The sequence below is a fragment of the Mixophyes fleayi genome, chromosome 3, assembly GCF_038048845.1.
Source record: "Mixophyes fleayi isolate aMixFle1 chromosome 3, aMixFle1.hap1, whole genome shotgun sequence".
Taxonomy (NCBI): domain Eukaryota; kingdom Metazoa; phylum Chordata; class Amphibia; order Anura; family Limnodynastidae; genus Mixophyes; species Mixophyes fleayi.
The window spans coordinates 265,751,718-265,775,603 of NC_134404.1; the positions used below are offsets into that span (position 1 = coordinate 265,751,718).

The 23,886-nt window shown below is 39.4% G+C and overlaps 1 protein-coding gene across 2 annotated transcripts in view; it reads left to right on the forward strand.

Moving 5' to 3' along the window:
- Positions 1 to 15,621, forward strand: part of WTAP (WT1 associated protein) — a 30,861-nt gene extending 15,240 nt beyond the window's left edge. Inside the window, exons 6-8 of one of the 2 annotated variants that reach the window (XM_075203562.1) lie at positions 1,759 to 1,937; positions 12,373 to 12,527; positions 14,379 to 15,621. In XM_075203562.1, coding sequence (XP_075059663.1) covers positions 1,759 to 1,937; positions 12,373 to 12,527; positions 14,379 to 14,953 — 909 coding nt within the window. In that variant the 3' untranslated portion in view covers positions 14,954 to 15,621. Of the gene's footprint in view, positions 1 to 1,758; positions 2,536 to 12,372; positions 12,528 to 14,378 lie in introns of those variants that run through there. The other variant, XR_012689737.1, reaches the window with a different exon arrangement.
- Positions 15,622 to 23,886: the final 8,265 nt, after the last annotated feature.

The following is a 23,886-nucleotide window of genomic DNA, read 5'->3' on the forward strand; positions in this document are numbered from 1 at the left end:
GCGTAATTTTTTAACAGGTAGTGAAAGAAAACCGCATTATACAGCTGCTAACAGATATGTTAATCGAATTTGATTTAGCAAGTGTTGAAGACTTTCACAACCAGCATGCAGTGAGCAAACTCTGATCTTGTATAAGCAATTAACTTCAGGGAGAAGTAGTTCATGCCTCTTAACTGTGGGTCACCTGACGGTTAGGGAGGACACTCTTTTGCAAATGTGTGTATTACCAACGAATATATTATCGTGTTCAGTATCTTTTTTTTTTTTTTTTTTTAAGCCCCATATCCTATTTCAATATTTTTTAGCGATTTAATGTATACTTAATTGGCAGCATTGTAATTTAAAGGAAGTGCAGTAAAGAAAAGCTAAATTGCTTACTATGCTATTCCGGCACACAATTGTCATAGAACCCAAAAAAGTAAGAACATTCTGTTCTAGAACATGTCTAAATATGTTTGTGTGGTTTAATTTCACCTTAAAGAATGAAGGGTATGACTGACAAATGCCCCAGATTTACAGTACCCTACTCACTGGAAGACTAGACCATGCTTCCGCTATTTGGGCCTGATTTTAGAGTCTGATGCAATTTACACTGGCATCCCGTAATTCACACAGTATTCGAAGTGTCATGGATCTTATATCCATGTGACTTACAATACTGTGCAAAATGCTCAAATACACCCCTTTTATCATCGTTTATATAGCGCCACTAATTCCCCAGCGCTGTATAGAGAACTCGCTCACATCAGTCCCTGCTCCATTGGGGCTTACAGTCTAAATTCCCAAACACACACAAACACGGGTCAATTTTGATACAAGCCAATTAACCTACTAGTATGTTTTTGGATTGTGGGAGGAAACCAGAGCACCCGGAGAAAACCCACACAAATGCAGGGAGAACATACAAACTCCGCACAGATAAGGCCATTGTCGGGAATCGTACTCATGACCCCAGTGCTGTAAGGCAGAAGTGCTAACCATTAAACGACCGTGCTGTCTTATGGGCCAGCGTTCAAGTGTATCATGCACAGCGGCCCTGTAAAGCAGATAAATGATTTAGAAAATGTCAAACATAATTAAAAATTGTGCTTTTCTCTCTCAAACGGCACAAACGGTTGGTTATGCTGTTTGGGAGGGGGTGCACACTTTGTTTATTTTTTTAAATACATCAAGGTCTCTTGCAGCAGCTGAAAGCACCTGCAAAAGATAGGTCTGCAGTTGCTTTCAACTCCGTATAGCATGTAAGGAGCGTGCACACGCCTTTACATTGCTAGGCTTGCCCACTACCTTCCCTGTTCCACATCACTAAGCACAGAGAGGTGCAACAGGAAGATCCATCTCAGTCAAAATGCAAACTGAGACAGATCTTTGGTCAAAAGTGCTTTTTGCACTGATCAGAAGGACTTGCATCCAATTCTAAATCAGGCCCATAGTGTTTTTGTTTAATTCTTTTGCGTTTTTGTGTTGTTTTTTTTTTTTTTTTTAGTTTTTCATTTTCATGTCATGTAAAATAAGAAATGGCTTTCCTTTTAATATGCACTGCTTAAAAAAACTAAAAAAAATAAATCCTGTGGTATTTATGAATTCATGTATCACAGGGAAACTTCAAACTGGAATGCAGACATAAGTGTATGTTGCAGCATGAAGCCTTTTGGTAATCCTAACATTTATGCTCCATACGCTATGCTATAACAAAAGCTATATTCTTTTTGCAGTCCTAGCATGCTAGTAATTGTGCCTTTTGGCTCCTCTGTGCAGAACCAAATTCAGCATCTCAAGCAAGTCCAGCAGCCAAGTGTTGCCCAGCTGAGAACAACTATGGTTGACCCGGCAATCAACTTGTTTTTCCTCAAAATGAAAGGCGAACTGGAACAGACTAAAGACAAACTGGAACAAGCCCAAAATGAACTGAGTGCCTGGAAATTTACGCCTGATAGGTAAACAAACCAAATACTCCCCAGTCAAGACTTCCCTGACAATCCCACTACGAGAATGCTATGGTGGGATGGCCAAGTACTCGTTTTGCACACCAAGACTCAGACTCTTGTGAGCCAAAAAGCCACTTTCTTACATTGTCCAGCTTATAATGCTTAATGTAAAACTTATCAGATGAACCTTGTATTTCAGCTTTTTATTTTCCTCCCCCCATTTGCTTCAGAGGCCTGAGCGCGTCGGACTATTCCGAAGAAGTGGCCACATCCGGCAGTGTCCCCATTTCTAGAACACTTAGACACTTGCAAAAAATGGTTCTGATTGAAGAAAATACAGGGAGAAAAAGAAGTCTTAAGTCTGGCACATTGTGTCAGCAGCCATTTATGGAGGAGAGAACTTAGTTTTGTTTTTTTTTGTTTTTTTTCTTTTGCCATAAATCATGAAATTGAACATGTAAAATTCCCGTAAAGTGTTAAAGGTGGAATGTTCATTGCTCTTTACATTGAGCCTAGTGACTTATAGACATTTTAAGTCCGTACTTTCAAATAAGACTCTGGACTTCATGATTGTTCAATGAACTGCTGGGCCCAATCTCAAACTAAGGTGATTTTTTTTTTAACGAGGGGTTGTCTTGGGTACGTTACAGTGATCAGTCACACCAGAGTAGTGCATGATTTACCAGCTAGCAACTCTTTTCATCTCTAGTACAGATCTGAAATTTAGTTTCAAGCACACTTCTCTGTGGTTTGATAATCCAATGGACCTCCAACAAAAACAATTATGCATATGAATGAAGGTGGTTACTCACCTCCATGGGACCCGAGCTTGGTACAGGAGTAAATTGTTATGCAACTAGTCTGTATTTGCAAGGCTAGCTGTAATATTGGCAAGCAAGCCCAATGCATTGGGTCTCTTTAAAGAGCATGCCATGAGCTTATTTGTTAGGCGTTCTGGTATTTGGCTATGCATAGTTTTTTGCTTTGTTTGCCTGTTTTTAATTCTGCTTTTTGTATTGTGTGCTTTTCTGCAGCAGATCTGCTCAAGAAAGACAGTTGGCTAAGATGCACTTTAAGAGTTTTAGCTTCCCATGTAAAAAAAAAAACGAGAACAAATCTTAAGGGATTTTTTTTTAAAATCTAGTCCTTTTGGACAACACCAGGAAAATGGATAAAACATTTAATTTATTATACGTTTGCAGTAACACAAAGAGTAAATGTCTAAGTTGCTTAGACCTTTTTTTTTTTTTCTTTAATCAAATGTTTTCTGTGAACTAAAGACTTCTGAAATCCAATGTTTTTGGTTTGTGTGTGTGTGTATAACCAGTTATTGCTTTCTTTTCTTAGGTTCTACTCGAATTAAGCTTGTGTTTTATTTTATTTTTTTTCTGTTGTGAAAAATGGCAATAGCAAGTATTGTATGCATATATATATTAAGTAAGCATTATAACTTTTTGAGTTGCTTATATTTGGACGATCAGGTAAGCAGGTTAAAGTATTTTATCATTTGAAAGCTGGGTTATTGCAAAATGTTTACATAAATGTCTAGCCCAAGGGTGGGTGTCTTTGAACATTTTTATTGCCATTGTTTTTAAGGTACAAAATTCAGTACAGATTTTCAAACATTAATTCTAGTTTCAATTTAGGAATAAGATTGTGTGTATTGTTAGGGAGTGGAGTAGAACTTTTTTTTTTATTCTTTAAAAAAAATAGCTTTAATTGGCATTACATATTTCTTTTACCCTCAAGTTTTTTTCACATGTAAGCCTAATTTCTGTGAACTCCATTTCATTCCATTGTAATATGTGCACATTCTTGATTCCTATTGGGCCATTTATAGCTGCTTTGCCAACCAGGAATATATTTTACTAATGTGATCTGTGCAGCGTTTTTTCTGGAGGTCAAATGTTTTTCTCAAAGCCACATCAGCAAAATAAAGAGATGGATGACTTTACAATGGGTTTCCTGTACCCAACCCCCACCTCCCTCTCCACTGCCATAGAAAGCTGGTGAGCTTAATTGGTTTGCCGGACCAGGAATGGTAGAGCTTCAGAAAAAACTGCAGCATATAGAAAACCCTGGAGCTCCTGGCTAGAGGTAGAGTGGGTTATGTTGGTAAAACACTTTCCTGGCTGGTAGTGCAGCTTTAAACAAATGCTTTTTTTTTTTTTTCCCTTGTTCTGTGCAAGAAAGAGTCCAAATGATTCTGTGAATAGACTGATGGCGTTCAATGACATTGTTTTATACTTGGTGCACATGAACGAGCTCTTTCGGATTATGTACAGACAAGTGTCTTGGGCAGTCCTGGGTTGCATTTAATCACTATTTGGTTAAAAGTAAATTGGATTTGAAACAAACCTTGCATTAGGAATCATAGACCCCTATGATGGTCTGTACACATGGAACACAACTGCTCAAAGAAAGTACATGCAAAATCCATTCTGTGCGGTGGTGTTCTTAAAATCTGTTTGTAAGAGTTCTTTATTTACCACAATTATCCCTGTTAAAAGTTGCTTTTTGTCTTGTTCTCTGCAACATAACAGAGGACTGGAGAAAGTTCTCCCAAAGTTAGGAGCCATTTTGTAATGCTTTTGGGGGGTGGGGGAGCAATACATAATGACCTGTAGCCTCAGAAAAAAACATTATACATGTTTTGCACACGCACACAATGCATTACACACCAGCATGTATCCCATATGTCCCCACGAGCAATTATTAGAATGTACATTTAATGCCTATAGACATATACTGCTGCACAGCACTCAACATTATGGGGTAAATGTATTAAGCTCCGGGTTCTTCAACACCCGCGAGTTCGGCGTTTAAACGCCGAAGACGACGAACTCGCGGGTGTTGAAGAACCTGGAGCTTAATACATTTACCCCTATGTCTGAAATTCATTATCTTCCATGGAGGAGAACAGAACAATGTTGCCAGGGTGCATTTTTTTAGTTGCACTGGCAACTGGCATTTGTGTAGCCCTAAACTAATGCACTTTTTATCTGATGAACTACTTATCCAAAAAAGGTTCTTTTTCAACTTTTCTTTCTGTTTCATACAGTTTATTTGTTGATCATTGGCAATATAATACAACCTGATATTAATGTTTATTAAGTGAATACGTTTTCCATCTTGTGCTGCATAAGTTTGCTTATTTGAATGAGAATTGGCACCGAAAAAAGTCTGCATACATTTAAATGTCAAATGTGACGTTTTTTCTACAACAAATTGTACTTCTTGTTTCACTCCATTGCAAATGGTGTTTTTAAAAAATAAATTGAAAGATGAACACATTCTTGTCGTACCATTTGGAAGATTAGAGCTTGCTGACCTATCTATAGCACAACATTAAAGAAGTACTCCACCCAAAACTTTAAAGCCTGTATTAGGTACTGTTTACTAGACTAAATCTAGTAAATTGCCTGGTCTGTAAAGCTTCTAATGGTCCCACTAGTCTGCTTTACACTTCTAACTGGTAGAGCCCCCTTCCCCTGTGTACTTCCCAGTGCATTTGCATAGTTCTAGCAGGTTAAATTATATATACAGACAACAGTGAGAACAGAAAGATTTCACAGATACAGGCAAACAATGCATCATTGGTGGATAAAACACCAGATCTACTGTTATAATTGTAAACTTGACACAATTACAAATTTTAAATTTTGATGGCAATAGTCTGTAGTGGGATTTTTCCACCTTCATGTAAGTTTGCAAACTAGACTGAAAGATAATGCATGTATGAAGTACATGTTACAGGAGGGTATGTACAAAGCAAACTTTCGAAAGTGTCACCAGTTGCTTTTACTTGGCTTAATTAACCACTGCTGCACCAACTCTAACTTCACAGGCTTCAATATGTGAAAAATTGCTAATGAAGCTTTATACTTCAATTTTAGCTTTTATAGACATTGGTCACTTGCCAGCATTGTGTTATGTAATTGTGGAAAGTAAGATAAGCTGTTTGTGCGATCATTTGTAAAGCCATAAATGCCACATCATTTGTTATATGCACTTAAAAATTACCTTGTCTAATCTGTGCAACAAATCTGGATCATGTGAGCTGTGAGAAAGTTTAACATCTTAACTATATTGCAGCTGTAGAAAACAAATAGTTAAAATCAGTACTGCTGAATCAAGTAAAGATAGGTACACACTGGGGAATTTTCCGACCAATCTGTTATCTACAGCAATTGTACCTACGGCTGAAAGTCCGACCAGTTGGGCAATTCATGCGTACACACGATCACCAATCATTCATTGTGTAAGTATACACACTAATGCAATATGTGGGCGAGCCGTCGTTTATCGGGTGATTGGCCTGATAATCGGCTTGAAAACCTCCAGTGTGTACCTAGCCTAAGTTGTACCTATGATGGATAGAGCAAGTATGAGTGAAAGTATGTGTATGGGCACTGTCTAGATTGCCCCATGTGTCTATATAAAACAGAAATAGTATCTGCACACACTACAAATATATGAAAGCTGTTTATTTGAATGTGTTGTACTCTATTTCTGTCTCTGGGTTTTATCGTCTATTCTAAGCAAAATTGAAAATGTCTCGTGAGTCTCTTATATTACACAAGTAGAATATCCTGTTTGATGTTCCTTGAAGTCATCACTCATTCAAGTCATTTGAAGACTGTTTTTTGTTTTTAGTGAGTAACAATGTATTTTTCCTATATTTTGCTGTTTTTATATTGCAAAATTGTTGCATATTAATAAGCTTGTATGTCAGTTATGAACGGCTATGAATAGATTTTTATTTGACCCTTCAACTGGAATTTCAAAAAAGAATTCCATTAAAGGCGACCTACCAATCCAAGTTGATTTACATTGTATTGAATTTACAAGGGTACTGGTCCACTATAAGTTGCAGTTGCATTAGCCTAGGCATTGTGTACAGTTCAGGCGAACATGTCTGCTCTAGCTACAGTGTGATCATGATTTATGGGATGAAGATGGAGTTTCCAGTGGTGAGGCTATGAAGTGTCAGTGGGGCTAGCGTGTAAAGGTTCAAATCCTTTTTAACAGCAAGCCTAACTTGCGCGCGCACACACTTTTTAAATGTGTGGGATGATTTTTTTCCCCCCACTTATTTAGGATCTAGAAATAAACACTTAAGAGTCTTTTCTGCCTTCCTTGAAGCCCATTGGCCACAGGATATTAGAGACATGTCTCTGTGGGAGGAGCAATCACTTGAAATGCTGGGTGGCATATTTTACAGTCTGGTCCCCCAGCAAAGTCACAACCTCAGATCTTTATCTATGCTTGGACTTGTTAATTCAACTTTGAAACCCAGCGATGACTAAAATGTTGGGGACCCTGTAGACAATTTCCGGTCACTCATACAATGTATCTTGGAAACAACTTTTTATTTCATATAAAACTGCCTTTTACATAACAAACTTTGTGCATCCAGTTTACTGTTTCATTGTTGAGCTGCAGGTTTTTCCTGTTGCTGATCTTCATTAGTCTAATTCCTATACTTTGTATTTGCAGTAGCTGATACTGTAGCCACTGGGTTGCCTGAGCCTGGCTACATAAGTGAATGAAGCAATATATTTCATAAAGGGAGAACTAGATGTTGACACTTTGTAAATCAATGTTTCATTGACAAACTTCAACATGAAATTGAACTCTGAAATATAAGTTAACCGGCCAAAGGATAACATATCTAAATATTTTTTTTCAAAATGGTGTTTTATTCATTTAGTATAGGAGTGTTCTTAATCGTGTTTGTTTTGTTTCTTTCTTAATAAGGGCATCTGTGTTGATATTTGTAGTCAATCTCAAAATGTCATTTAGCTTTACTATTATTATTATCATCGTAGATTTGTAAGGTGCCGCAGTTTTCTGCAGCGCCGTACAGTAGGGAAGACAAGGACATACATAAAACAGAACATACGTAAAACAAGAACAGACAAGGCAGACCAAATGAATGGAGACATGAATACAAAGGGTATGGAGGACCCTGCTCATTATTAGAGAGCTTACATTCTAAAGGAAAGAGGGCACAGCTAAAACAAGAGGAGCGAGTGTGGTTGAGTGAAGATTGGGATAGTTGTGAGGGTGTGAATGGTGTTATCGAGGATAAGGTCACCTCTAAAAAAGAGATGGGTTTTCAAAGAGCATCTAAAGATTTCAACACTGTGGGAAAGTCTGAGTTGAGCGTGGCAGGGAATTCCATAAGTCGGGAGCAGCACGGGAGAAGTATTGTAGGCAGCATTGAGAGGTGGTTATGAGAGACGAGACAAGGTGCAGGTCAGAGGTAGATCTAAGGGCGGGAGGGAGAGTATTTTGATATGAGATTTGAGATGTATGCAGGGTTGTTGTTGAGGGCTTTGTAGGTAAGGGTGAGTCATTTGAATTTAATTCTGGAGGACACGGGGAGCCAGTGTAGGGTTTGCAAAGTGGTGCAGCTCCCCCCCCCGTGAGTATTACCATTAGCTTTATTACATTGTTGGACAAATCCATGTCAGTGGTGACATAGTAATGTTTCCTGGTAAACTGCATACTCCTTTTCCTTCTGCACTGTAAGGCAGTTGTGAATGACATCTACCTCCCCAATGCTTTTTTCCAGCACCGTTATACCTGGTTGCTGGGGTTTTCACCTCCCAGGTGTTCTGATGCACTGGGCTGCTATTGTAGTCGGACAGAAACCTTGTAAGCAGCTTTACTACAGCACAGTGTGTGCAACACTCTGCCTAGGAAGTGTAATTGCCTGGTTGCTGACATATCCCTGCTGGGAATGGAAGTCTGTAAAAGTCCCTGGCAGGTATGCAGGTCGGGGACACAGGCTGGCATAATGTGTGGATGAATCATATTTTGGAACATTTTGTATGATGGTCTTGTGTATAGCCCCATGTTACTTACTAAGGTACATCACTGCCTTTCTTGGTGAAATAAGCAATTGGGGCTCATTTTACAAAAATTCTGGCTTCAAACTTTTATTCTTGGTTATTAAACCTTGGCTAAATTTATACAGCCCTGTTATGTACTGGCTGCTTTGAGTCAAAGTTTAAACATTGCCAGTTATAAATTGTAGACACCAGTTTTACCTAACTTTGCATATTGGAACCCCTTAATGCAATACATTAAACTGCAACATGCTGAGGCTTCTAGATCATTGACCTGCTCAACTTTGACAATATAGACATGTGTTTTTGATGGATAATCTAAAGCTTTGTGAAACATGGACATGTCTTGTGCCATCACTGCAATAGTTGATTTCATAGGACTAAACACTTGCTGTATGCCAAGCACCACAATGCTCTTGTATGCAGGCAACAATTCTGCAGCAATGTCTCTATTGGCCACACGTAGGTTTTTTGTTTTCTCCTGCATATACTTTTGTGGGTACTGTGCATTATTAAAGCTGTGAATATATGTTTAATATCTAAATTGAGATTGTAACTAGCCGTTTATTTTTGCCAAAAATTTAAATATGATGCTGAAAAAGGAGTGTCCATTATAATGTGGGACTATGTAAATGGGATTCCGAGTTACAACCCTTAATGCATTGTGGACAATATTTTTTTCCCATTAGACTTGTTTGGCCTTTATTTACATTTACTTGCACTTGTTTAGAAACAATTAGCATTACTAAAGCTGGGTACACACTACACAGTTTTCATCCAATAATCGGCTCAATCAGCCGACATACGACCGCTCGTTCAAAAGTCGGGTCAGTGTGTGCAGTGACACGATGGTCGAAAGTCTGCCCAAATGGACGATTGTCGCCTCATTTGGTTGGTCGTACCGTTTAATATTTTAGTTCCAATCTCGTTTCCGCTGTGTAGTGTGTATAAACTTCTGACCGATCCACAACAGTGAGTACGAAATTAGTCATTGCTCACGACAACATGGCTGTAAAAAGTCGCTAAAGGCACGCCCGCTCTTCCCTTTATCGTCCTAAACAAGGCTAATGTGTATGCAGCCCATGGACCGAGCGATCGGAACATCGATCGCATGTAAAATCGCACGGCATAAAAAGTTGGTCGAAATTTCTGTAGTGTGTACCCAGCTTTACAGTTTTGCACTTTTCTTTTTTCCTTTTTGTTTTGGGTGGGGGGAGGGTTTTGTTGGATTGCTCTGGTGATAGACAAATGCTGGAGGTTTTTGTTTTTTCCACCAAGCATTAGGTGCTATTAGGTGAATTTGTGCACACCTCTAACATCCTGCCCATACAGTTGACGTAAGCTGGATGTGGCTTACTGCTTCCTTGAGATCTTCCATATCCACTGTTTTACGCTCAATTATTTTATTTTATTTTTTACTTTTAAATTTTTATTTATTTTTTACTGTTTGACATAAAAGATGAATGTGGGCCTTCCTGAAAGACTTTGACAATATCTCTTTAAAATGTAGAAAGCTAAATGTGAGTATAGATTCTATGGGGGGAATTCAATTCTTCCCCAGAGTAACGCCGCGCTATGCCTATTACTGTTAATACAGGAATTTTAACCCTGCTTTTGCAAAAAGCCAGCATTGAAATTACTGTGTTAATGGTAATTATGCACACTATTACCATAATGTCTGTAATCCTTGATTACTTAGGATACAATTAGATGTTTCACAACAAGCTTTACAGTCAAAACTATTTTATACAAATAAACGTAGTATTTGGTTGGGAAATAGGGAGGAGGGGGGAAATGAGAGGTAGGGGGATGGGTATAATTTTGGGGACTGTGTTTGAACTTTAGTTATTCCATTGAGTATACAGAGCAGTTCCCTTGAACTCCATCCATTCGAACTACAAATGAGAAAATGTCCTGTATTTATCACCCGAGTAGTAGATTGGGTTATCCATGGACATAAAAGTCTAAATGGTCAAACAATTCTTTTGTGGAGGTAGCTGTTGGTGATCTCGAGTGGACTGGTATCGCAGCCTTTGCTGCGTTACTAAGGTATTTCACCAAATACTTTTTATATTGGGAAATGGGCATTTTTGTATCATTAAGGAGCCAATAGGCTGGACAGTTTGGTAATGCAGAACCCACTATTGTATTGGAAAGGAGTATAAGAGTCCACTGTTTTTTGGGTAAATGATGCCTGTGTGTTAACTGTGTCTGCAGATAAATATTTTTAGACCTATAATAACATGCATGCCTGTTTATAAAGGAATTCTTACCTGTGGAGAAGTCAACAATTTAATTGTCTTGGTATTAGAATTAAAGCGGTTATCCACTTTTGGATAATTACGCCTCTTAAGTCTTCATACCACCCAACCTGCAAAGGAAGGGTGGTAGCGGGATTTCTCTATCTTCCCTTCTGCCAGTTGCCTGAAATTGGGAGCAGGACTTTCCTGTGTATGCCGAGACAGTGGCTGTAACTCGTGTAGAACTAGGACAGGACAAACTTCTAACTAGTCTAGAAGTTTGTCCTGTCCTCAAAAAGTGATCTATTGAACTGCTGTCTGCAGGAGAGGACTGTCTAAGGGGCTATTTGTGCTTAGCATTCTCTATAATATTTTACTGCAGGAGATCAACTCTAGATTGTGGTTTCCAGAGCAAGTGAGTATAATATGCTTGTGTCTAGATTGGTTTCTAATGTTCACTCGTAATCAAAGATAATTGTTAGTTGTATTAAAATGTATACATCAGAGGAGATTTTTTTTTTTTTCCATGGATTTACTAAATCATTCACCCAATTTAGAAAATATATAGTATGCTGATAGACACACTATAGAAAAATCACTGTGAAACTTAAATGGTATTGATTTAATTACATGAATTATGCAAGAATACTAATTATTTATATAAGGCGCCAGAAGGGGTCCGTAGCGGCTTACAATGGGGGTTAGAGTAAGCTGTAAAACTGCAATGAAATGAAACAAGCAAGCCTGTGTTTGGGAGTACAAGAAGCAGCAATAGAAATGCTGAGTGTTGGCCTTAGAGACTGTGCTGAATATGTGTCTTAAGGGTGTGGAGGTACAAGGGAAAGTAGGTGGGAAAACAAAGAAAGGGGGCCCCCGCTCGTAAGAGCTTACAATCTAGAGGTCTGTTATAAGAAAATCTTGACGTTCATGAATGTTGGACTTATTTTTGTTTCGACTTATGTGGTGGCATTTATCTCTTTACAAAACAGTGTGCTTCTTTAATGTTTGACATTTTCTCGTATAGCCATGAACATTTATTATAGACCTTGTTTTCATACACTTAGCTTTGGTAAGTTTCCTTCCTTTTTAGTTTACAAGGTTGCACGTTGGAACTCCAAAGTTCCAAATTCCAAAGCGGCAAAAAATGTGACCAGACTCTGGAGGAACACTTGGATAACTAAGCAGCGGGATAATCCAGCTTTCTTTTTAATGAGAAGATGAATTGTATGTCTGTTTTTTGTTTTGTTTTTTAAATAAAAAAAATATTGCAGGAATCCTTGGCATTAGTACAGCAGCATATGCAAGATAATATCTTCATGTTTTGACAAGCAACTTTTTCCTTTACAGCCAAACAGGCAAAAAATTAATGGCGAAGTGTCGAATGCTTATCCAGGAGAATCAAGAGCTGGGGAGGCAGTTGTCCCAGGGTCGTATTGCTCAACTTGAAGCAGAGTTGGCTTTGCAGAAGAAATATAGTGAGGAACTTAAAAGCAGTCAGGATGGTAAGGGTCGTGTTTACAAATGGGTTTCCAATTGCAATTCCCTGTTTCTTTGTTTTTAATAAAAGCATGAAGTGTCATTTTATTTTAGTTTGATTTAGTTCTCTCGTCTTGTGCAGAAAACATTTGCTCTTTCCCTAATGTCATGATTCGATTTCCCCACTTAAGTTTTCAATGGTAGTCTCTTGCAAATACTTTTATACACATTTAGTTTGATCAGTGGCATGGCAAGTTTTACCATGGCAATTATAGTTAACAGTGGACTAATGCATAAACTCACTGGACAATAGTATGCTTACCTTAATGAAGTAAATGACTGTTTTATACTTTATCTTATATCCCATTTGCCATTCTTTGTGAAAATAGAAACAAATAAATATCTTCTCTAAGATATGGGTATAGGATTTAAGTGGCTTTCTGAATGGTGTTGATCTTGTACATATTGATTACATTTAAAATCCTGTAACTATGGGCTTGTTTACAATAGTTCACACCTAATAGAGGGGAAAAAGCACTAAATGAACACACAATAAGAACTGAACATTTAGCAGCCCTGAGGTTCATTGATAACTATTTTCTGTTTTCACGACACCAAAACAAGATGCTTTGACATGTTCCTTTCAGAACACGAGGGGAAAATAAGGCATTTGCTAACTTCACCCTGTTCATATAGATTCACATTTAATTGTATTATGTGATCTTAGATTTGTGATCGGTTATGCAAGCTGGTACCGTATTTATGCAGTCAAATTTTTCTTAAAGACCTTGCATGTGAAATGTTTTGCAAAACATGGCATTAAATTATATCCAGGGGAACTGCAATGATTTAATGAGTGCAAGATAACTATATCCTGGCTAAACTTTTAAAATGTTTCAGTACACTCTTCCAAAGACAGAGTTAGAATTTTTACGCTTGAGAATTGAGTAAGGGCAGAATATTCTGTATCTTGTCCTTCACAATTCCAATAATGTGTTATGAATACATTTTTGGGTGGATAAATGCGCTGACTAAGAATGCTCTCTGCTTGGCATGTAGAGGTAAGTGTTTTCTGTAAAAATGTTGCAGTTAAAATGTTCTCGCTTGCCTAAATGCAAGCCTACCCTTCAGTGTGTTGAAAGATAAATAGCCTTAATTAAACTGTTGTGTGCGTATGATGTGTCATTTTAACAGCATGTGCATTCTCTGCAGCCTGTAGAGTTCCTCCTTCCTATTTATTTTACATGATAACTTTCTTGTATGTCCTTTTTCTTGTGGGGGGAGGCAGTCTAACGCCTGCCAGGAAGTTTCAGGTGTCCGGACTGCACTCTTATTTAGTATTCTTTCTTATTTCCGCCTAAAAGCCCCCTGAATATATATTGTAACTAGATTGTTTCTTATTTGTGATATCAAAATTTGTTTTTGTTTTTTTTACAAAACATTATTTCTGATTACTTGCATCACAGGATCTGACATATTTTATACCATTTCTTATATCTGAATGTGTTCTCTGGATTGATCAAGTCTAGGCAATGATACTTCTTTTTTTTCTTTTTTTTTTTTTTTTTTATAATTGGTACAAAATGAAGTGGTTACCTTTCATGAGCACTTACCAGTCAAGGCTGGAGTGTGTTTACTACCAATTGGTTTTTTTTGTATCATTAATAAGTGCATTACAAGGTTTTCACAGCTTGCACAAGGATGTTTAAAAGACGTCGCCTATTTCTCCCTGTTTCCTATGAGAATTGCAATTTAACAGCATAAGTCACAGGCCACAACTGATTGCTCTTCCTTCTTTTTATTACAATGTTTTTGTGTATATCCGTTCTTCCCTTAGTTTTTTCCTAAATTTCTGTGGCTATTTTTCTTTAACGCAGAACTAAATGACTTCATCATTCAGCTCGATGAGGAGGTGGAAGGGATGCAAAGCACTATCTTGGTTCTTCAACAGCAGCTAAAGGAATCCCGCCAACAACTTTCTCAGTTCCAGCAGCAGCAGTCTCAAAGTTCTGCCAACAGAGCTCTAGCAGAGCCCAAAGAAGAAGGAGAATCTACTAGTAAGGATTGCAGTCGCTTGTCAAACGGACCAAGCAATGGTGGCACTTCTCATAAGAGAACTCACAGCTCTGTGGGGCTTTATAGGGAGGGAAGTAGCGCAGAAGAAGACTTTCCTGTGTCTCCTGTGAATGAGGGAAAGCTGTCAAACCACTCTGAGGAGAGAACTGGTAGAGGTGGAGGCAGCTACATAAATCAGCTTAGTACTGGGTATGAGAGTGTAGACTCACCCACTGGAAGTGAGAACTCTCTCACTCACCACTCTAATGATACAGACTCCAATCATGACTCTCTGGAGGAAAAACCAAGGAGTGGAAAGGGCAACAGAACTGTGAGCTCCCGTCACATTCAGAATGGCTTGGACTCTGGTGCAAATGTACAGGGTTCCATTTTGTAAAAAAAAAAAAGATTTTTTTTGTTTTATTTACTTTTTTTTTTTATACACTTCATTTAATTTCAGAGTTGATACTGTCCAGGAATAGTGCATATTTTGTCATAACGTTGCCTGAGTTTTGTTTTGCATTGTTGCTTAATGTAATACCTATGCCAATTTGGATGTTTTAACAGTTAATTACATTGAAAGTTGCAAAAATGCCATTTGTGTGGACAGTTATTTTTGTCAGTTAATGAAAAGTTGAATAAAAATTAACGTTGGAATTTCTTCACATTAATGATGTCTGTACAACTGTTAATATCTAAAACTTTTGCTGTATAATGGCATTCCTACCCATGTTTTCATCATCCGTAGACTTTAACACCTTGTCATGGTACTGTGTGGGTTTGGCTGCCAAAGTTTGCTCAGTGATGTAGTTTTATCACAAAAAGTTGGACTATTAGGAAAGTTCTCTGGTAGATTCATGTTAAAACCCCATTTTATTTTCCTTTTCAACAAAATATCTGTACATACTACTTATTTTCCTTCTTTAGATGGCTGAATGTTTGACACTTGTGTGCAGTTACTCAGTTTTCAAAACTGTTGTACCTTGTTTATGCATATGACTCTGTGACTGCAATATTATCTTGCCTGTACTTACCAAACCAAAATAAAGATTTTTAATAATGTCACCTTTTTTATACAGCTTTGTTGATTATACTTGCCCTAAAAAATAACATTTAAAATCAATACGGCTTAAAATGAGTAACATGACTGTATTTTTCCAAAACAACAATGTCCTATACATGCAAATATTTCAATAACAAGTTTTATTTATATTTACCACCAACATATTACACAATGCTTTACAGAGCATGTTTGATCATTTGCGTCAGTCCTTCTACACTGCGGTCACCTTTGTCCAAATCCGATTGACAAACCAGTATATTTTTTTGGGGGGTTGTCTGCGAGGGAAATGGAGCGCCTGAAGAAAACTCACATCAACAGGGAAAACATACAAACGCCACACATGTAACAATGCCTTAATATGAATATATCTTGTATTACAATTCCTAGGTGTATGAATAAATATCATATTCTGTATTTTGGATGAATTACACTTTGCATTTAGTGGCCATTTTAACTATAACAACCCTGTCTAGCTGGCAGCCTTGCAAAACATTTTTTGATCTTTTGGCCATTCATAGCCTTGGTGAACCAGATCCTAGTAAACCACAAGAATAATATAAGGAACCTAATGTTTATGTATTTGCAGGAGCAAGATATAATATTCTATGTATACAGCAATGTACATGCAGCAGGAGAAGTATATGGCTCCAACCAACTGGTTGGCTTTGCCGGCACTACCTCTTCACTTATGGTAGATTCATCGGAGATCAGCTGTGCAGCCAAAAGAAATTGAGACTGCACATAGTGAATGTTCTACTGAGCATGAAGAATGCCTGCAAACATTGTGATTAGGGGCTGTGCTCGTGTATCATGGTCAGAAAACGCCTAGGAAATCTAAAAAGTGGACTTCCTGTCTGAGATCACAAGATTTAATAGAAATTAAAACGCCTCAATTGAGGGCACTCCTGGAATACATAGACTCGCACTCAATTCTGCAAATCTCCCTACTCTGTTTTATTGTTTAACACACTGTACCTGCACCTACTGCTTTTTCTCTTCAGCAATCAGACATTGAAAGGTGTCTGCTCAGACCATTGCTTCTGGCATTTTGACTGCTAGGACGCAAAAAAAAAAAAAAGTATGCTTACTCGATTTCTTAAATGAGGAGGGTGTGTGTGTGTAATTTCTCTGCACTATGATGAAAGTCTGGGTGCCACGGAAAGGATATATACAAGGTGGTTTGATTGGGGGGGGGGGGGGGGAGAGGGATGTTACATACCTGTTTTGTTTTTGTTTTTTTCAAGCATCACAAAACTGAATAAAGAAGCAATGGATAAAGGGGAGAAAAGGGTCTGTTTCTAATCCATGTCTGGACATGGTCACTGGTGACTCCCTAACGGATTTGTTTCTGTGGTGCCCAAGCCAGCCATATGTTCTATAATGCAAAAAATGTTGATAACTTGAAGGGGCAATATACCAGAAAAAGAATATAAAAAGTTTTCACAAGATAGATATTTTCTTGTTCTAAGTGTGATGTATTGTGTTACCTGTACTCAAGGAAAGCAATATTTGTATGTAAATGATGCATATAAGCTTTTCAGATAGCAGGGCACCTTGTTCTCAGGTATATGTTGCAGAAAATAATTGGTATAAACAAAGTTGTTAGATTTGCAATAGTACAGCAAAGCACAATTTATATTGTAAAAGTAGTGTATGGTATTCATATGTCAATCAAAACATCTAATCTATGTCAAGGGTCCTATGTTTGTGGGTCCCTATACTTCCATCTATGCTTCAAACAATACCAAAATGCAGTTAAAATCATCTCTCGGGTAAAGAGGCTGAAAGGTAACAAAAAGCATTTTTTGTTTTTAAATCACTCATAACATTTAATATAATGGATGGACAGCAGCTAAGATAACATTAGGCGATATTTGGAAAAAATAATACAAAAGTAAGTCGGCACTCAATCAATTTGCAGGGTATCAACTGAATGGGAAAAAAAAGTTCTGCTCTAAAAACTTGTACAACTATTCAGAGCCGAATGTATCTTGGGATGCGTTTGCCTCTGCATACGGTGGAAGTCCAAGCAGAACACACACAAATGCTTACTATACTTCCATGCCTTTTATAATTGTCTCCAACAACTGATCACTTTTTTAATAGTTGCAGAAATTAATTTAGGATTTTAATGACCGTTAATTTCCTTTCCTTGATATATATACTTCATGGCAGTCCTTACAATGGGTTAATACCCTGATTAGCTTAGTGTAGACGGGAAAAGATTTGCCCTACCTGGACCCTATATAAGGAAACTATATAAGGAAACTCCTCCTCCTCAGTGTGTTTTGACTTCCCAAGCCCTCCTAGAACTTAACTATTAGAACAAGGGTGGGAAAATATAGGGCTGCCATGTAGTATGTCAAGGAAAGGAAATTAATGGTGAGTATAATTCTCAATTTTCTTTTCCCTACTCCATGGCAGCCCTTACAATGGGATATACTAAAGCAGTACAATAGTCAGGAATGCAATAAAAACCAACACCTTAATGACAGTCAAACTAACTATTTATTTACACTGTTTGCTGGAGAATCTTTCTCCAAAACTGTGTCTCCGTAGATGCTGAAACGTCAAGAAGATAATGCTTAGAAAAGGTGTGCATCGACGACCATTCGGCTGCCTTACAGATGTCAGCTGCCGATGCATGGGTTCTATGCGCCCAAGAGGTCGCTACCGCCCTAGTTGAATGCTCCTTCAGTATCTTGGGTACGTCACGCCATTTCCCCCTGTAGGCATGTGCAATCACTTCTCTTATCCACTTCGCCAATGTGGGTTTAGATGGGACAAACCCTTTGCAAGGAACTTAAGGAAGTCCAAATAGTTGCTTTGTCTTCCTAAGATTTTCCGTCTTCACAATGTAGGTAGATATGGCTCTCACCACATCTAGAATATGGAGTTGTCTCTCCTCACTATTAGTGGGATAAGGGTAGGGAGACGGTAGTACCAGTTCTTGATTGATGTGGAAGGAAGACAACCTTGGGTAGATACTCTGGATTCATCCTCAAAATCACTTTATCTTCATAAATGTACAGGCAGGGTTCTTCACACCATAATGCATGTATGTCTCCTATCCGATGAACCGAAGTGATTGCCACTAGAAAGAGCACTTTCAGAGTGAGCCATTTAAGAGAAATATCCAGCAATGGTTCGAAGAGGTCAGTGGTTAAGGTGTCCAGGACAATATTAAGGTCCCAAGGGGGCTAAGAATGGTTTCACTCTTGATCGTAACCTTTTCAGTGCCTGAAAGAATTGGAAGACAAGATCCTGAGATGACAGCTTGGTATCAAGAAGGATGTTAAGAGCAGATATTTGCACCTTCAATGTAGACGGTGCTAATCCTTTCACAAAACCATCTTTAATAAACTAGCACATCTGGAACACTAGCGGACATGGGATCCTTCGCCATGTTCATTGCCCAACAAATAAATTTTTTCAAAATTCTGTAATAAATTCCTTGCCTGAATTAGAATGTATATTACCTCGTCTGAAACACCTTTGGATTTCAACAGTCGCCGCTCAGTCTTAAGCCAAGGGAGCCCGGATTTGGATGCAGAACCGGACCCTGATGTAGGAGATCTGGTCTGACCGGCCACGGCCATGGACGTTCCGGCAGCATCCTCCGTGATACCGTGAACAAAAGGCGACGCAGCCATGCCGGTAGGACTGCTATAACCTCTACCCTTTCCTTCCTTATCTTCCTAAGTACCTGAAGGATGACTGGAAATGGAGGAAACACATACCCCAGCTTGAAGTTCCACTGTATCGACAGATAATCTATTCCTAGGGCCCTGTTGTCTCTGACGGGAGTAGAAAAGGGGTACCTTGGCATTGCTTCCTGTGGCCATCTGGTCTGTTTCTGGTGTTCCAAACCTGTGTCGTATGAGTTAAAAGACCTCTTTGTGCAACTCCCATTCTCCTGGGTGGACTTGGTGTCTGCATCAATAGTCCGCCACCACGCTGTCTTTGCCTGCCACGTGAAGAGCTGAGAGAGATCTCATATTCGTCTCTGCCCATGCCATCAGAGTGGTTATTTCAGCCAGCATTGCTCTGCTCTTGATGCCACCCTGCTTGTTTATAAAGGCTACTACAGTCCTGTTTTCTGAGAATACTCGCAGATGTTTGGCTTGTAAGTAGTACTGGAAGTACTGGACTGCACGCCAGACCACTCTCATCTCCAAGATGTTCCCCTGGAGAAGTCTCTCTTCGTCTCACCAGGTGGCCTGTGTGACCATCGCTTGCATGTGAGCACCCCAACCTACTGAACTGGCATCTGTGGTAAGGACACACCAGTCTGGTATAGAGAGAGTCACCCCTTGCTTTCTCAAGCCTTGTAGTTGCCACCAGTCTAGGGACTGTCTTGCCGACCTTGAGAGGTTGATTTTGGAATCTAGCGACCCCAGTGTACGATCCCATTTTGAAAAGAGGTTTGATTGAAGATCTCTCATATGCCATCTTGCCCATAGAAGGATTCCTATTGTTGAGGAAAACATCCCTAGGAGGAAAACTCGAGGTTGAATCTGAATTTGATGTGCTAAGGCCCTGGATTTTGTCCACTCTTTCTTGAGAGAGACAGACCTTGTCCGTTCTTGTATTTATTTGTACACCCAGGAACATCATCTGTTGTGACGGTTTCAGATGTCTTTTTGATACATTGATTAACCAACCGTGCTGTTGCATAAGCTGGATTACTTGGGATGTAACCTCCAGGGACGCTTCTTCTGACTTTGCCGCAATCTGGATATCGTCCAGATACGACCAACCGCCACAAAGCTACTTCTCTCTTCCTGAGTGCCGCTATGAGGACTATAAGGACCTTGGTAAATGTTCTTGTAGATGTGGGCAAACGGAAGACAAGTAAACTGAAAGTGGCATCCTTGAAAGCAAAACCTCAGGAATTGCTGGTGACGAATCGCGACCGGGATATGAAAATATGCATCCTTTAAGTCTATCGCCGTCCAAAAATCTCCTGTTTCTACTGCTTTGAGGATTGAGCTGATAGACTCCCTCCAAAAGTGTTTTGCTTGCACAAAGCAATTCAAAGCTCGTAAATCTAGTACCGTTCTGAAGGCACTTGACGCTTTCTGGACGCAGAACAGGCTGGAATAAAACCCCATGTTTTCCTGATTTGTTGCCACCTGCACAATAGCTTTTGTTTTCACCAGGACTTCCTCCAGTGCTTGCTGTTCTAAGAAGGACATTGGACTTCTTGACTGGACAAATCTGGTTCCTTTTGGCCAGGTATGGAATTCTATGGCATATCCTCTGGTGACTATCTACTGGACCCACCTGTCTTGTGTGGTCCGATTCCAAATTTCTGCAAAGCGTGATATCCTGCCGCCCACTGGGGTTAGTGGAGACTGGATCTGCAGATAGTCTTTGGGTTCTTTGCTGTCCATGTTTCCCCTTTTCGGTCTGAAGGGCTGAAAAGACTGTCTTGTCATTCTGTCTTGATGTCTGGAAACTTGTCTGCCAGGCCTATAGGCTCAGGCTTCCTTAAACTGTTGCCTTGGAGAGTAAGTGAGGAAACGTCTCCCCTTTCTGTCCTGTGGTAAACGATTAGCACTACCACTTGCTAGCCTCTGCATCAGATTATCCAGTTTTTCTCCAAACGAGAAATTACCTTCATATGGAAGCGTTGTCAAATGGCTTTTGGATTGGTGATCTGCCGCCCAGGGACGTAACCAAAGCGCTCTTCTCACTACAACTGCCGAAGCCATGCTTTTGGAAGAGAACACAATCGTATCCAATGAGGCTTCACACAGAAAATCAATGCTATTCTGTATAACCTCTGAGGACTTTAGAAGGTACAATCTATTTATTCTATCTTCAATGTCTGTATGCAACGTGCTGGCCCACAACCTAAGGGCTCTAGCTACCGAAGCCATGGCTATCCCAAACTTTAGAGTTATGCCTGAGGAGATGTGTAATTTTCTGAAGGAAGTCTCCATTCTCCTGTCCATGGTATCTTTCAATGGTTCCCCATCATCCCATGGGAGAGTTGTCCTTGAGGATAAGCTGGCTATGACTGAATCCACCTTAGGTACTGAACAACATCTCAGCATATCCTCATACTGGAAACGGTACATGCGGTTCAGTCTCCCTATGTTAGGATGACATTTGACTAAGGCTTGCCACTCCTTAGGGATCAAGTCTTTAATCTCCTTATGGGTATAGAATACTCTAGATTTCAGTTGGTGTTCTGCAAACAGTGCATCCTGTGGTTTGACCGGAACTGTAGGTTCCTCAATGCCTAGAGATTTGTTAATATGCTTGAGTATAACATTTACGGTATCCAAATTAAACATTCTGGGATCCTCTTTCACCTCAGCCTCACTATCTGACTCGGAATCCCAGTCCCGAAAGGAACTGAATGTTTCAGAGGACGGCCCTGGCCTCACATCCTCCATCTCTTCTGCTATTGGAATCCCTATGTGCCCCCTGCTGTGGGGCCTGAAAATCCTGCATGGCCTTCACCATCCATGAAAAGAACTGTTTGAATTGTTCTGGGGGGCCAGGCTCTTCTATCGTTTCAGGGGTACATGACATACATAACGGATCAATGCATTCTTTCGGCAATCAGCCATCACAGGCTGCACACACTTGATTCTTAACTTTACATTTTCTTTTTCTCTGCACAAGCTCCACAGAGGTACTGTAAACAATAGAACAAAAGGCACTAAGTAAACTATTCTAAAGTACACAAACACCCACTTCTAAGGGCTTACCTTGGGGTGTCCTTCAGCTTTTTTGGGGTGGGCTCCTGGTCCATAGTGCACTGTATCCAGACAGCTGCTAAGTCCTGCAGCATACAACCACCTATAGCAAACAATGAGCCTCATATAATGGGCGTCAGTTGCTTTAAAAAGTGCCTGTCCTGACATCATCAGAGTGTGTCCACCGCAGGATAATGCTTTCACCTGTAATGATTTTCACCTGTACCCTTGACAGGTGAACAGATGAGCGGGAGTAGGGCTGCACGGCAACCCGGCAGCGCACTGCACATGCGCGCGTGTGCCAAGCTGAGAAAAACCGATACAGTTCCAGCCCATGCCCCGCTGGACTGCACATACAGCCAGCCTCATGAGGAAAGCCACAAACCTCAGGTAAGCCCCCTCAAATAAAATAACAAACCAAAACAAAAAATGCTACACTGCACTAACCTGTCATACACTTGCTGTGACAGGAAAGAAGACACTTAGGAAGAGGAGGAGGTGCCTTATATAGGGTTTAGATGGGATGAATCTTTTCCTGTCTACACTAAGCTGATCAGGGTATTAATCCATTGTAAGGGCTGCCATGGAGAAGGGAAAGGAAATAAAGACTTCTTATAAATGAAATATCTTTTCTCTGGGACATCCTAGAAATATAATATTGCATCTTTCAGACAGAGTGGAACATTTCAAATATTTGCATATGAAACATGAAAATATTAGGTAAATTTTTTTGGAACCATATTTTATTTTTCTAGCTTCTCTATGGGGCTTGCACTTTGCGCTTGACTTGTTTGATGGGGCTAGGTTTATTGTCATAGAGATCCCCTAAAACATGGGATATGATGTTTGTTTTGAGGTATATTAGTTCTTATATAAAACATACTATACTCCCTGCTAGTACCCTTTTGTAACTTCAAAATTAACTTAAATCTCATGGCTTCTGTAGAGCTGGGGCTATAAACATATTTATCTTATCTGATATCATGTAGCACAATGCCAGTCCTCTTTGAAATATACAAAACCCAGAATGTGGCAGGACCCACACACTAAGCAGATTGTTAGGTCTGCAGAGGAAATTTTAGCACGTTTAATCCTTGGTGTGCACCCAGGGACAGGATAAAACTCATGTCATTGGAAATAATCATTTATAAATGCATGTTCGTTTATTAGCTACTGACTATGCCATAATTATGACTGATTGCTTGTACTATCTATTGTTTGTTGTAGTAGAAGCTGCTTGATCTCTTTTCCGTCCTTGTGGCAGTATAAACAGTCTATTTGTGGTCCTAACTGGGTCAGTCATTCCTATTTATATTTTGGGGTATCTAGGAAAATACAATGAATGCCTCTTCTTCTCCTGTTCATTCCGTGGTTCTGGAAAAAACACTGGCAAAACATCTCTTGCTTGACATGGAAACATGTAATTTCTTTAGTGAGAGATTCTGCCACACATCTGATCACTACTTTGTCAAGACAAAAAAAAAGTTGATGGAAAATGGTACAAAAGGGCTTGAAGTTCTCTGACTCTTCTAGCCCTGGTGATAGTTAATGGAA